This window comes from Pleurodeles waltl, chromosome 3_1 (genome assembly GCF_031143425.1).
Source record: "Pleurodeles waltl isolate 20211129_DDA chromosome 3_1, aPleWal1.hap1.20221129, whole genome shotgun sequence".
Lineage (NCBI taxonomy): Eukaryota > Metazoa > Chordata > Amphibia > Caudata > Salamandridae > Pleurodeles > Pleurodeles waltl.
Window position 1 is genome coordinate 1,282,985,199 of NC_090440.1, and position 15,855 is coordinate 1,283,001,053.

The 15,855-nt window shown below is 44.4% G+C and overlaps 1 protein-coding gene across 2 annotated transcripts in view; it reads right to left on the reverse strand.

The window, feature by feature from the left end:
* LOC138285093 (leucine-zipper-like transcriptional regulator 1) overlaps positions 1–15,855 on the reverse strand; it is a 360,497-nt gene that overhangs the window by 119,265 nt on the left and 225,377 nt on the right. For both annotated transcript variants that reach the window (XM_069224618.1, XM_069224619.1), the window contains exon 7: positions 2,956–3,142. In XM_069224618.1, coding sequence (XP_069080719.1) covers positions 2,956–3,142 — 187 coding nt within the window. The remainder of the gene's footprint in view (positions 1–2,955; positions 3,143–15,855) is intronic.

A 15,855-nucleotide genomic window follows, 5' to 3' on the forward strand; every position in this document is an offset into this window, starting at 1 on the left:
GGTGCTCCTCTGAAACTAAGTCTGATGTCGGACAGGGGGAAGAATTGTCAGGTCAACAAGAAATGGTAGGCTATGGATAGCAAATTGTGGGACCTATCTGACAGATGCGATGAATAGTCATCCTAGGAGGAAGTGCTAAATCCTTCCTCCACAGGATCGGTATGCAGTACTAAGGGCAAACTAAAGCCATTTGGTGGCTCATGCCACAGGGGACAGGAATTGGGACGACTGATGCCCCTGCTGACCTGTATGCTACCTGCCAGATCCACATCCTTTGAAGGACTGTGGTTACTGCTCTATTGGTTGGGAAGAATCAATGTCGCCAGTACGCCAGCTCTCTAAAGCAGCCTCTGAACCTTTGGAGCTCAAGTCAGAACTGTTTTGTAAGTGTTAGGCTCAGGGAGCACGCCATACTGTACTTGCTTTAAAACCCTCTAAGGCAGAATTAGCGGTTTCCCCCTAAAAGGCATGATCTATCTAAGGGCATATCCATGAAAGCGGCTTGGATGTATCTAGAAAATCCTATGGAATGCATCCACAGTGTCGGTGGAGCACAATACTGGTGTCAAGCCCCCTTCACAGGCAATCAGTAGTATCTAGGCCAACAAGAATCACATATCTGGGTGTGTTTGCCCATTATGAATTGCCAAAGAGGCCCTATCCTCTTCTGGAACCATCAACAAGATCCGGCTGGCCATGCCCCAGTGGGCATGTGTGTAGCAACCCAATAAACACACAACATTTACTGATCGCTACGTCAGGCTGGCAGATTAGAAAATACATTTACCAAATACCCAATCATGTTGGACTTGCGATCCACAAGAGTTGTGAATAAAGAACTGGAGCCTCTCTTAAGTAGAATGTTTTGGAAGAAAATTAGAGTCACCAGGAGCTGGTCAGTCACAGCTGGCCACCTGCCTATTCACTGATGGGCAGTAACAATGCTTTGACTAAGTGCCCATCAATGAGGGCCTCATTAAAGGAAAGCACATGCTCAGACATGGCTGGCCCATGCTGAACATTTTTCCTAAGGACATTTTTTTTCATCCATTCTCAAGGCAGCTGAAAATCCAGAACCTCAGCTGCCCGTTAGATTACTGTTGCAAATGATGCATTCTCTTCCACTGGTATGCCAAGTGGCAACTCAAACCCTTAGGAGCAGTATCAAGATTAACTTGCCTCTTGTAAACCCATGTAAACGTGGTCATCTGTGAAGTGAGGGGGGCGAAAGTTATCGCCATCATCATCTCCATTCTAGGATGTACCTTCTTCAAAGTCAGAGCAAAATAACATAATGGAGCCTCTGCTGGCACGTCCTCTCAGACATTGGTACTGATTGAGATTCAGGCTGTATAACGATTGGTTGTGTTTTTGTAATCTTGTATTCCGACATCAGTTGAGGTTGGGCTAAAGTCTGTTCAGTGACATCACAATGTACACTAGATATTCTGGGATCTGTATCCACATAGATGGGCCTGGTGCAGGTCTCTGAGTGGGAGTCTCTACAGGAGTTGATGCACGTTCTGGAATGAGTACTATGTGGGACAGATAGCCCTGAGGATTGATCTGTCAGCAGCAACCCAACTTGAGGCCCTTGTGGTTCCTTGGGGCCTGAAAGCACATCATAGGGAGCCAAAGTGCGCCAAGAATCTACAGCATGGACTTATTGAAAGCTTCAATCTGCTGCAGTGACACCAATGGCCTGAGAAATTTGGGGTATACTGGGATAGGCTGGGGAAATCGACCCTGTTACCATAGAGCCTTCTTTTTCGACACAGAGTGGCGGGAAGGGGTTAAGTACCACTTCGCTTCTGCGTGTTTAAACTTTGATTGGGACTTACAGGAGGGCTTTGACAGTCAAGTTGACCTCTTGTGGGGAAAAACCTTGAAAGCGTGGTAGAGTGTGTGCCTGTGACTTGGAGTGGGACTTACAAGCGAACAGCAACTACTTCTTGAACTTCGTTTCTCAGTCCTGAATCACCTTTGGGTGCATTTATCACACACCTTCAGGTAAGGTCCCTAACCCAGACACTACAGGCATACCTCATGTGAGTCTGAGCCAGACATCTGCTTTCTACAGTCATGGCACGATTTGACACCTATTGTTTTACGTGGTGGACATAGTTCCATAGCACACTAGATTTCATTTGGAAGTCATCAGAAGACCAATGAAATTAGGAAGAGAGCTCTGGATCTAAGTTGGAAGTCACAAAAGAAATTAACTGGTAGCGTACAAAAGTGGCCCTTTTACTGAACTCCACTCAGCCATTTTTGAGGCATAAAGAAGCATCCAAGAGCCATATGGCACCACCTAGCAGTGAACAAAGGATTGATAGAGAAACATTTCTCGATCCAATTTTATGGTGTCTAAGGAGTATTGTAAGCTGAGGAATCTGCAGTTAGAAGAATTCATCAGAAAATGGAGTTCTCTGGATCCACACATGCTCGGAGATATTCTATTGTTAATGGATTCAGGGAGAAAGAGAATTCTAGGTCTAATATAAGAAAAACAATCAAACCACTGTACCTAAATAATTGAAACTAAAACAGTACTGAAGAGGACAAGCTTCGTAGGTAAACTGGATCCAGGCTTCAAGAATTTTGAAGTGATAATGTCAATGTGAATGGCCACGAGGAAACAGTCTGCTGATGTTAAAAGGGAGCACATGCTTCTCTAATCCGTGCAGAGGAAATTCCTTGTAGAAAGCAGAGCTTTTAGATTTAACAAGAGATTTTGGAGGTGGTGGTCAGTAGGGTATGCATGGTGGCCTGCAAGTGTACCTCCTACACCTCCTATGGCACATTGGTAGTTACTTATGGATGATCTGAGAATATTAGGTACTTAAGTCGTGACAAAATGTTTCAAGATAAAGTTTATAATAAAGGTGAGGATAAGAACACAATTATATCTCTTCATCAAATATAAAGTCTGTAGGCTCTGCCTGCAGTACTTACCTTGATTTGATGATGGTCCACATTTGGCTGTAGAAATTCCATGTCCAAAAGTCATTCTTTTCAACCATACCAACCAGCCCTCCAAAGACATACATTGCATCTTTGTACACAACAGAAGAATGTCCGTATCGGGGCCCTGGACCACAATCACAAGAACCTGGTGGTAAACGTGTCCACTTCATTGAATCTTAAGTCCGAGAAAAAAACAAATTAGTGATTAGAATGTCGCCATTTAATGCACACTCTAAGCCACAGTTACCATGACTACACAGGGAATGTTAGAAATAGGTGCAAGATAATAAGAAGCCATTGAAAATATTAGCGAAAGTAAGCACAAAAACCAGGGGAATATATTTTAGATTTGGCCACGTTTATTAGCATTCTTTTCATTTCTACACTATTTTGAGTGGCTATTATTGTGACATCATACTATTGGTACCAACATCACATATGACTTTTGTTGCTTTTGATCCTTATATTAAGAAAGAGCTTGAGAGTTAGAAAAGCATAAACACAGGATAATGCTTAATGGTTCAGCTCTAATAGCTTTAAACACCCAAGAATAGACAGTTGAAATAATCTATTATGACCTGGTTTCAATCTCCTTCTTTATCCTACTACATATTGTCATTGGACATGCTAGGTAGAGGCTAAAATAACATCAAATTTACAGCAACAAAATTGACTGGAAAAAGCATGAAAGGTCAACAGTCTTGTTTTTGCACTAGTTTTCAAATTAATATTAGGCTTTAAGGCAAAAGGAAAATACTTAGACATTGTGAGGTAACAAGCTGAAATTATTACCACCAACATTGTGGTCTTCAAAATGAGAAATCAAACCGGGCAACTGTGTATTGGTTAAAATGAACATGCTACCCGGGGATCACTACCTTCCTAGGGCTAAAATGTATATTAAAGAAGGGGTCCTGGGGACGACCACCTGCTGTTAGCCAATTGCTAATTTTGAAAGACAAAAGGTGGGGCCCCACTTCCAGGGCCATGTACAGCCCAGGGGACCACCACCAACTCCCTGAGGCCCGCCAGTGCTCAAGAAAGGAGAGGGGGCCGCTTGCCCCCCCCTTGGAGACATTTAAGGCCCTGGGGACCACCACCACCCCCAAGGGCTGGCTCCAGCTATTTCTCAAGGTGTCCACCCTCGAGAGATACTTGTTTGCTTTTGCTTGGCAGAAGATGTGACCGTTCCAGCCAAGCAAAAGCAAACACTCCTCTTCTAGCAAGCGGGAGCTGTCAAAATTCTCCCACATGCTTGAAATTGAGTTTTCATGTTTTTTCTTGCCCGCAGGCATGTGGACAGGCAAACAGATTTGAGTATTGCTCCTGCAGGCAGGGAGCTGCATTTCCTGCAGCTCCCTGCCTGCTGGAGAAATGCTGGCTGCTACAGGAGGGGAGGAGCCGACTGGAAGCGCAAGGGCCTAGTTGCTCCCCATACATCCCCTGACAAAAGAATAAAAGTAGAAAACACAAAAGAGTGTTTTCCCTGCAGTCCCGAAAAAAAAAAAAAAAAAAAAGGGAAAATATGAGGAGAAAGGGTAGGGATACCCTGACATCAAAGGCCACATGCGGGCCACCCAAAGGGACTCCCCATGAGGCCAAAAGCAAAAATAAATAAAAAAAATCTCAAAATTGCAGCAATAATATATATTTTTTTAAACGCACAATGTGGTGACCGGACTGCATTGTTCATTTATAGGCCCTGGGGAGTCTATCACGGGCCATATTTAATAAGGAGAGGGGGGCTGTGTGGCCAACCAGACACCCCATCTCCTTGGGCCAATTTTACTTGTAAAGGGGAAAAGGGCTGCGTGGCCCATCTCCCTATGCCACCAAAAGCTCTGGTGAGCCCACAGCCGAGGTTGAAATGGATAGAGAAGGGGAGAGGGGGTGCACGCCCCACCCCTCCCCGAGCTATTAAAGGCCCTGGGAGCTCTATTCCGGGGCAAAGTATAGTGAACGGGAGGGGAACCGTGCACCCCCCTCTTTGAGCCATTAATGGCACCAGGTACCCCTTACCCTGGGGCCAGCTCACAAGTTATGTCCTCGGGAGGCCACCTCTGGGACATAGTGGTTTCCCTGCCCGCACAGGCAGGGAAAATGTGTTTTCTCCAACTTGGCACAAGCATTTTTGATTCTTCTGACAGCTCGTAGAAGACTCTTGATCCGTTTCTCCTGCCCGCGCCTGACCAGGCTGGGAAGGCTGTGTTTGCTCTCACTTGGCAGGAGCATTTTTAAATCCCCTGACAGCTAGCAGCACACTTTTGATATGTTTCCTTCCCCGCATCACTGTAGATCAAAACATTGTTCCAGCCGCGAGGGAGCAGCCTAAGTAGCTGCTCCCCGCGTGCGGGAGAAATACCGGCTCACTGCATGCGAGGAACTGGTCAGGACAGTGAGGACCCTAGGGCTCCCCCATGGTCCCCAATGAATGTATGGTGTGCGCCATGCTTGTGCACTAAGGCACCAATCTTTAATAATGCAGGATCCAGAAGATAGTGTCGCCGGCTCGGAAAAGCCTGGGGGGGGGGGAGGGGGGGGTGCGAGGGAAGAGAATGGGAGGAAAGGTTATGTAATGGGGATGTTGGGTATGGTAATAAAATATTACTTTATGCTATAAAAAAATCTTACAAATTCACTGAAAATTTTAAAAGTTACAGTAACGTTTTAGTTTGGTCTGATAAAAAAGATCTGGTTTTGTTCGGGGGAAAAAAAAAACAAAAAAAAAAACTTAGTAATTCACTTAAAAAAACACACAAAGATTAAAATTACGTTACAGTTAGGTGAGAATGCCAGTGACAACAAACGTTAATATTTTGCACAAAAAATAAAAAATAAAAAATACATTCACCAGCTATAGTTACATACAGGGGCTAACTATACCTTGCGCACCTGTTATGCACTGCTTATCTCACAAATTACATCCCTCACAACATGTTCTATGACATCACTCATGACCACTCAAATGGCATAATTGATGACATCACTGATTATGTCATCCAAACCTCATCTCTGCACATATTGCTCTATAAATTTGTATGACACTTGTAGCAAGTACAAAACAGCTCGGAAGAATATGAAACATAATTAATGCCATCACAGGTACACCTCTCTTAAGAGTAGAAAGCAAGAGTCATGTGCAACACTGGCTGTGTACCATGCACTTTACTTTTAGCATAGTTCGCATTAACAATCAACCACAGGGATATGGAAAACCCTAATTGCTTAATGTGTTCAAACTTTACACCGCCGTTCAGAGAAAGTCGAATTACTAAAAATACTCAACATGGTTGCAAAATTAATGCTGTACAACAGACAGCTCTTAGCTTTATCGCACCACAGGCAGTCACCAAACCTACATTGGGAAATGTTGTTTATCTAAGTAGAGCAATGGGTACTGTAAACAGTATTCACTTTACGGAGAGAGTTTACTCAGTACCACTCTGCAGACAGTGAAGCTTGTTAGAAATACACTACAGAGTATTTAAAAGCAACTACAAGGAACAGTGTACACTCTATGCAAAAAAGATCAAATTCATTTAAAATAAGAAACATGTGAAGGTGCTAAAGATTTTCTTATCTGCAGCCCTCATATGTGGTCAAAACTTTGCAGATAAACCATCTTCTGAAGCAAAACAAGTACATGTACATAGCTTAATACCTGGTGCACACAAGTCTTCTATGTTATATAGATATTGTCAAGCTGAGACGATTCGGTCTAATAACTCAAGGCTGCTTACAATACTTTGTATGTTGCATGTATAATCTTTGCACTGTTGCAAAGATTTTCTGCAGGGCCTAAACACTTGAGCTGTTTAAAAGAAGAGGAAATATGTGGATGGAAATGGAGTGGAACCAGCATTAAATACATAAGAATATGTCACAGTTTTATAAAGGATGAGATTATGGGCCTGATTACAATTTTGGAGGAGGGTGTTAATCCGTCCCAAATGTGACAGATATCCTACCCACCGTATTACGAGTTCCATGGGATATAATTGACTCATAATACGGCGGGTGGTATATCCGTCACATTTGGGATGGATTAACACCCTCCTCCAAAGTTGTAATCAGGCCCTATATGTAGTCGCAACCAGGGGTTACCAATTCTTAGCTGGAACATCAACAGGACTCGCTCTAGCGTAAAGGTTAAATATGTAGGGGAAGAACTCAATACACTGAACCGGCAACTTGTTTGTAGTCAGAAAACTCATCTTGCTATAGGGAAGCTATCCAAGCTTTAGGGCCTTAGGCTATCATACCTTAGAGGCAGCTGGAACTGATGCTTCGAAGAGGGGGGTAGCCCTGCTTTCAAAAAGGAAGAGGTGGTCTAAGCGCCAGGTTAAACTGACAGGTCGGAGAGGTGGCCCATTACCCAAATCAAAAAAGCTAGTATCTCACAAAAAATGTGTATGGTTTATACCCTGAATACAGATGATCCTTCCTTGTTCAACAATCTACTGCGTGAGATCAGAACATAGCTCAACTCGATTGTCATGGTGGGGATTTTAATCTGGTCATGGTGCCAGTGGTGGACTTAACAGTTTCCCCATTAGGCGGTAGGAGGACGGCTAAGTCACAGGCAGCTATTAAGCAGCTCTGTAGAATGCATGGCCTGGACAACGTCCGTCAGTTTTGTCGGGGTGATGAACCAGAATTAATGTTTCACTCCAGTCCACACGGGACATCTTACAGGCTGTATATGTTTGTTGTTATTTCACAACAAAAAGGGACTGAGGGCCGTTAAAGGTACAGAATATATGCTCCCACCTAAATATAACTAAAGCTAAGTATGCAGTTCCTACAAAAACCAAAAGCACTGCGTGCAAGTCAGAACCCCACACAGGGGTAGCCCCGTACAGGAGCAAGACCGAACACACAACCCAAGGGGTGTCATGCTTCATCATTGGACAGCTCTGCATTGGGCCAGTGCTTTAATGTCCAACGGGCCCCAAAGGGGGGGCTCTTTGCCAAAAATCCTTTCTGGTTTCCACTGTGAATAGTGAGGTGCAGTAGAGGTGTTGTTTTATGAGAGTGAGTAGATTGGTGCAGGAAAGGTAAATTAAAAATGACTAGGGGAGATCCAAAATATGTTTATTGTGTAGGAGCCTCTGTCATGATTAAAAGCAAACAGAACAAGCCAGTAATGGGCGCAATGATCCTTCTGACTCAGGTGGATAAATGGAAAAAGGTCACCATTTTTCTTGCCGATTTAAGGTCCTACATGGATTATGGCAATTCTTCAGGACCAGAAGCCTAACCTATTCTCAGGGGTTTTGTGTTTAATGGACATCCCTAAGTAATCCACCCCTTGCTAAGTGTGTAATGTCTACCTGTTCTGTAAATAGCTGACCAACGTGATGGCTTAAAAGGTTCAAACAAGTGCCAGAGGGGATGCCCCTTGTGTGTTTTACTCAAGTCTCACAGAGCATCTTGCCAAAGACCTACACTGTCCTCTACCCTCGCTGTTGGCATGGTGAGCAAAAGAACAATGAATTTAACCCAGATCTACAACTGGAGATAAGTGTTTGAAAAGTTTCAGCACTCCGTCCATCATCCTTTTGTATTTCTAAAATTGCCTTAAGTGGCCAGGGTTTGCCTAGGTGTAGGTCCCTTGCCCAATGTGCCACTGAATTCAAGCTAGCCTGGCTGATGAGGTGTGATACCCCAAAACCGGTCCCAGGATGCTTGTTTCCGGTCCAGGGATGACCTGGCCTAGCAGTTCGGGCTGGACTGTTACCATGGGAAGCCTGGTCAAGACAGATTTTTTTATGGCTGGGGCCAAACTGGGGTGGCATGGTGAGCAAAAGAACAATAGATTTAACCTAGATCTGTGAAAAGGGGATGAGTGTTTGAAATATTTCAGCACTACGTTCATCATCCTTTTGTGTTGCTATTACTCTTCAGTGCAAACATTTATAACGTGTTCAATACCTATAAACAGCTATGATGTTTTAGGAGCACTTGTTTTGCAAACACTTACACCCATTAGCTGGACATGAGCGGTACAAAATTAGATGAATATGTACTATGTTTATGATGTGCCTCTATGTAAACAATAAATGAAACTAACACTTATTGGATGATGTTTTCGGTAATTTCATCAGTGATGTCATCAATGTTATTTGAGATTGTCATCAGTGACATCATAAATTATGTCATAAAATATGACATGAGTGATGTAATATGTGCAGCCATAAGCAGTGCCTGGGGGATGCAAGTAATAGTTATCCTAAGCTAACTGTACCTGGTGAATTTGTGTTTTTTTCATTCAAATCGTTAATGCTGCCAGGACATTCACCTAACTATAAAGTTACTTTAACCTTTGTTTTTTTCCAGTGAAATATAAACCCCACACCCCCCTTTTACATTTTCACGAACAACCTGAGCTCACATGTTAAGTAGGAAAACAAAAGCCCTGGCGAGCAGATCTCACTGAGACAATGGTAAATATTAAAAAAGGACTTTCACAAAAGCTTAATTTGCAACATAAAAAGGAGATACATTATGAGACCCTCTAGGGGTAGCCCTATACATCACTAGTCTTCATCATATATACCGCACAGTGAGTCAACACTGTTGGTGGGAATGTGGAAGAAGAGATGCCCTACGTATTTGACTGGACTGCCAAAATGGCACTTTTGCAAGGGGCGTCTAAGGTTCTGCAAAACCTCTTTAGGTGCCCAATTACTCTGGATCCTAGGGTTATTCTGTGTAAGGATAGTTGGCTACAAAGATTGTCTAAACTCAATTGGTATGTGGTATAGCAATGTCCTTGAGCAGTGAAAACAATGGCATTCAACTGGGAAAAAGGAGACACCATTGCTGTCCTGGTGGTATTAGACTATGGATAATTCGGACTCTTAAACGTTGTAACTGTGACCTGATTGCATCCCATATAGGAGCTGAAGAAATATGGGAACGATTGATGGAGATTTATGTCACAGCATTTCTTCGTACTATGCCCTCAAGATGGAGAGTGATGGATGTTTGATTGAATACTCGTAAAAGGGAAATGTGAAAGATAGCGTTAACCAGGAGATTCAGCAGAAGCCCTATTTGCTGGCAGATGATATGTGAAGCGTGTTGGATTATTTGATATGAGGGTACATGAAGCAGCCATGAGGGGGAAATTTGGTGTTTCAGGGAAAGGCTACATTATAACATGACATAATTATTGAATGAAGACAATTTCCTGTTGGTTCTTCTACCAAAAATAAAATAAAAAGAAAATGCATCACCAGTGGCAATCTAAATTGGTTGGCAAGACAGATGAATGTAGACACATAAGATAAACAGCCCTCCACTGCTGACAGTGCCAGAAACTCCAGAGCAAGTGAGAGAGTGAATCAAAGGACCCTGAAGGAGGAGACTTAAAATTATCTAGACTTTCTGACTTGCGCCACTGAACAAATATGTTCCAATGACTGGCATAAATGTGATCGCTGATTGATGCATTGGTCAATGAAAAAGTTTTAACCGTCAATTAACATTACTATTTTTTTATTTTAAGGTATCTCACAGTTATTTTGATTCACTTTGCTACAAATCAACATCTACAGCACCTGTTGCACCAGCTTCATTCACTGCAATTTAAAAGATCTCCCTCACAATGTCCCCTTTTTGAGGGTTTGTTGGGCAATGCAGCGCAAGTTGAACAATGAGATAGCCCGAGGATGAAGCACAACACCCAATTGGGTGAATAAGGGCTCTTGCTCTTGAGCAAAAGGATCTCTTACTATTACCAACCGCTTCCTCCTCTTTGGGGGTTCTTTTCCTTCTTTTTCGGTTTTCTTCTTGCAACTGATCAAAATAGGAACTGCATACTTTTTGGGTTTAGAATTATGAGTAAGGAGCATGTATGCTGGACTTTGAAGAGCTTTCAGTCCCTCTTTGCTCAAAATACTTAAAACAGTGCCAGGGACTTTGCTTTCAGCATCTAGCAATCAGAGTATGGAAATACCTTGACTCCTGGCTGTCACAGTAAAGTCAACATTACTGCCAGAACTTTAGTGAGGACAATTTGTGTGGTTGTCCACTCAAAAGGGGCATGAACGGATATCACTGGAATCTCAATGAGAATCTGAGTTAACTGTGGCCAGGGAAGACTGGCAGATGGACATATATGGCCCGGAGGTCCAGGGATGCTGGCCAATGAACTGTAGTGAGGCCTGGCATAACTTAGCTCAAAGACTACAATTTGAACCTGTCCTGCCAAATGAACAGATTCAGTAGTTGAAAATCAAAGATGATCCTAGGGACTGAGGCAACACCTTATGATCTCCGTGTTCAACAAGGCAAGAACTTTCCCTTAAATATCAATGCAAGTGCCATAGAGCACATCTTGCCATAAGAAGGGCGATCTTGAGAAAACGAAGGGAAGGGTTGAATGATCACCTGGGTAAATCTGCAATCCACTGTAATTGTCCCTAAACTGGTGGAATAGTGGGAGGCCCTTGTGGGAGAATGGGGTAGTCAGATAGGTTATGATTCATCACACATGGTAGAAGGTAGTCTCTACTGGGACTGAAGTGCACTAGAATGTCCTCAAAAGTTTCTGTCCTGCTGGTGGAACTGCCTCACTGGAGAGCCTAGTCCCAGTGAGCGAGCTGTGTCTGGTACACCTGTCACATTTAGAGCATCTACTGCAACAAATAGTAAAGTTCTTTCTGGCTGGGCTGTTCCTGTTGAAGCAGGACCAAATATGATTTTCATAATGCTGGCTCTGGTCTGAAATGGCATGGTGGGCAAATAAACACTGGGATAGTATGCAGTGCAGAGTAATTACCAGAGACAGAGATTAATTGAAGCATTTAAAAATCACTTTTTTCGTTTTCCTTAAGGCGACAGGTATGCCTGGATGTGGGGACCCTCGTTCACTGTGATGTGCCATATTGACACGGCGGAAAAAGGCTGAACTCAGTCTAGGGTTGCTTGTGTTTCCATTGAAAGAGGACCTGACTTGGCAGTTTGGGCTGGAAAGTTCCTTTTGAAGCAGGGCAAAATATGATTAGAATATGGCTTGCTGCTTTCCTAGGTGGGATGGTCAGAAAAAAAAAAAAAAAAAAAAAAATGAAATGGAAATCAACGAGTATTTGCCAGTAGCTAAGGTTAAATTAAGCATTCTACCTATTGCTTTTGATTTCTTCAGTCTGAGTTTTTCTAAGGCACTGGAGCCCTCGGAGGCTCAAGTTCAGGACTGAAAATGCTAAAGTAACCAGGATCTGGTTTGTCTTTGGGAAGTTGCCCACAGGGTTTACTAGCCATACTGAACAAATACACAATTGCTAAATGGAAGGTTTCAATTGCTGTAGCGTCAGCCGATGAAGCTAGGAACTTCAGCCTAATTTTTTCAAACATCAGGATTTTTCTGACAATGGGGAAAAGTCCAACGGCAGAAATGGTGTTGGCAGGCCCAACAGTCCCACCAATGGCACTGTTTCTTTGAGCAAAGGAACAATTTCTCAATTTTATGCCATTGTTTTTGTTTTTTTGTGGGAGAATCTTTCAGAGCTCAGTCACTGTCAGTAGACTTACCTGAAAATGAAGGGGAACACTTTGGCACATCCATGCGCCCCTGGACAAAAACAACTTAGACTCAGTAGGTGGTCACCATCAGTAGATCAAAGAATACAATTTGCTGGCTTGGCATCCTTCCCAAGCCCAAAACAGCACACAAATGTGTCATTATGGGTCTGCAGCATCCGCAAAAGGGTAAATCCTGAGAAATTTAGGAGCAACATTTAACCCAGTTGCTCTCAAATGACAAGGGATTTTGTTAGTTAAGCACAGAGTGTGCTAAACCCAAATAAATTTTGGCGGGCTGAGAGGAGGGGCTGATTCCTGTGCCCTAATTATCACCCAATATACTCTAATATTGTCACAACTGTGGGAAGAATTGCAGCTGAAGCGGCATGACTTCGCTGGCGGGATTGATGGGGAAATGTTTTCCCCAAGATTGTGTGGGTGTTGGGAAATTCATAACGTGATGTATTCATCAGAAATGTATAATTTGCAATGTATGTTTTTTTCTGAATCATCTCCATCCTGGGAACTGACCCAAGTAATTTTAGGGGTAAACTATCTACTTCAGGCAAGTGTCAAAATCTTGGAAACAGTTAGCTTAAAATGCACGTCTCTACAAATGGCATGTCTTAATCAAACATGCCCATTCCAGAGGTCTACCAAAGCCTAAATCTCACTTAGCTGTGGCATCCCATAGCTCCTTAACTGGTTTAGCCAATATAGTGCTATATAGCTTTGAGAAATTACTGAGGGACGTCTGTCTCTGCTTCAGCGTATGTTCAAAACACATTTATCACCAAGGTTTCTACGTAAAAAATGAAGTGGTGACTCCTTTTTGTAGGAAAGTACCCCCTTTTTGGCATGGTTACCCACACTTTTTGCCTGCTGTCAGTGTGTTTTGACTGTGTTCAGTGGGATCCTGCTAATTAGGACACCACTGACTGTGCTCTCTCCCCCTAAATGTGGTTGTTCCTGACTTTGTACACCCCACAGTTCACATACTGGTGCCCCCATGTAAGTCCCTAGTATATGGTACCTAGGTACCAGGGCATTGGGGTACCAGGGGTTCCCATAGGCTGCAGCATGTATTATGCCACCCATGGGAGACCATGCAAAATATGTCTGCAGGCCTGCCATTGCAGCCTGCGTGAAAAGGTGCATGCACCCTTTCACTACAGGTCACTGTAAGTCACCCCTATCGCAGGCCCTCCGAGCCCAGAGGTCAGGGTGCAAGTACCTGTGTGTGAGGGCGCCCCTGCATGAGCAGAGGTGCCTCTATAAACTCCAGCTCCAGTCTCCTAGACTTTTTAAGTGCGGGGAAGCCATTTTACCTATGTACTGGACACTGGACATGTGACCCATGTCCAGCTACATTATGGTAACTCCAAACCTGGGCATGTTTGGTATCAAATATGTCGGATTCATACACCATTACATTTGCCAATATTGGTTGTATGATTCCACGCACTCTAGGGGCTCCTTAGAGGACCCCCTGCTTTGCTCCTACCAGTATGCAGGGTTTCCCTGGGCAGCCTGCGCCGTTGTCCTTCAACAGACAGGTTACTACACTCTGGCTGCTTGACCAACTCAAGCCCAGGAAGGCAGAACAAGGGATTTCCTGTGGGAGAGGGAGGCAACACCCTCTCCCTTTAGAAACAGGTGTTACATGGCTTGGGAAGGGCAGCCTCCCCAAGCCCAGACTGGTATGCTTTGAAGGGCAAACTTCGTGCCCTCCTTGCGTAAAACCGTTTGCACAAGTCCAGGGACCCCCAGTCTCTGCTCTGGTGTGAAACTGGACAATGGAAGGTGGAGTAACCACTCCCCTGTCCATCACCACCCCAGGAGTGGTGCCCAGAGCTCCTTAAGGTGGCCACTTGATTCTGCCATCTTAAATCCAAGGTGGGCAGAGGCCCCTGGGAGCATCTGAGTGGCCAGGTCAGGCAGGTGACATTACAGCCCCCTACTTGATAGGTCGTCACCCTGCTAGGTGACCAATCCCCTTTTATGGCAATTTGGGGTCTCCCTCTTGGCTGGGTCCTCAGATTTGACGTGCAGGATTCCAGTAGGACTCATTGTTTACATCATCTGCATACTTTACTTCACCTTCTCGCCACTGGAACTGCAACTGGGCCCTCCAGGGACCGACAATCTGCAACTACAGCGACGACTCTGGTCTGCAACATTGTTTCTCCAGTTCCTTCCAGCAACTGCAACAGTTCCCTGGCAGTGCATCCTCTGAGGGCGACAAATCTTCAGTCTGCACTAGAAGCAAGAAGGAATCTTCCTTGCACCAACTGCAACGGCGACTGGGTGCGTGGATCTCCTCTCCTCCAGAGATGTGTGGATCCTGCATCACGGGTGGTGGTCTGGAGTGGTCCCCTTGGTCCTCTCTGCGACTCCTGTGCTTGCTGCCTGTGGGTCGCCTAAGAGGGCTGCCTCCTTCTCCTGTGACTCTCCTCACTGCTGAGTCACCCCGGACTCCCCTCCATGGGTTGAGTCCTCCTGTACCTTGCTGGTCCCCCAGCAGCTCTGCATTGCTTCCCTAATGACATTTGCCTTTGCCAGGGCTTGTTGGTGGTTTTCCACACCACTGACCAACTGCAATTCTTCTTCCGGCATGGGACGTCAACTGCATCACTTCAGGAACTCTTCGGATGCTCAGGTGCTGCACTGCTGACTGTCTTCGTCCACTGTCAATCTGGTCCTGCATCTACAGGCGGGTGGGTAGTGGCTCCTGCCACCACCGCACACTCCAATGGGAGCTGGACTTGGTCCCCTTCCTTTCCAGGTCTTCCTTTACCAGGATCCACTTTTGCTTTCTTCCAGTATTATCTGGGTCTTGCATTATCCTTTTCTGAAGTCATTTTGATGAGTTTGGGAAGAACAAGGTACTTACTTACCTCTTTTCTCCAGGTCGCTGAGGGGCACTCTGGTACTTACCTTTTGGGGTTCCTAGTTCCCTCTACTGATTCATCTTCCTTGGGTGGGAGTCCGTCTTTCGCATTGCACTTTCTTGTTTTCACTGTTTTCTATTGTCTTATATGCTAATCACTGACCCGTAATGTCTACGTAATAGTGGGTTTACTTAGTTGGGGTACTGCCTCAATAGCATTTTGGTATTTGCGTTACTCTAATAAAGTACATTTATTGTTGTAACACTGTGTGGTGCTTTCATGTGTGTAAGTGCTGTGCGACTACAGTGGTATTGCATAAGTTTTGTATGTCTCCCATATAAGTCTTGGCTGCACATCCACAGATACCTCTAGAGAGCCTGGCTTCCTAGACACTGACTACACCTCACTGTGAGGGGATACCTGGAATAAGGTCAAAACACCATAAGTGCTCACCACACAACAGGCCATC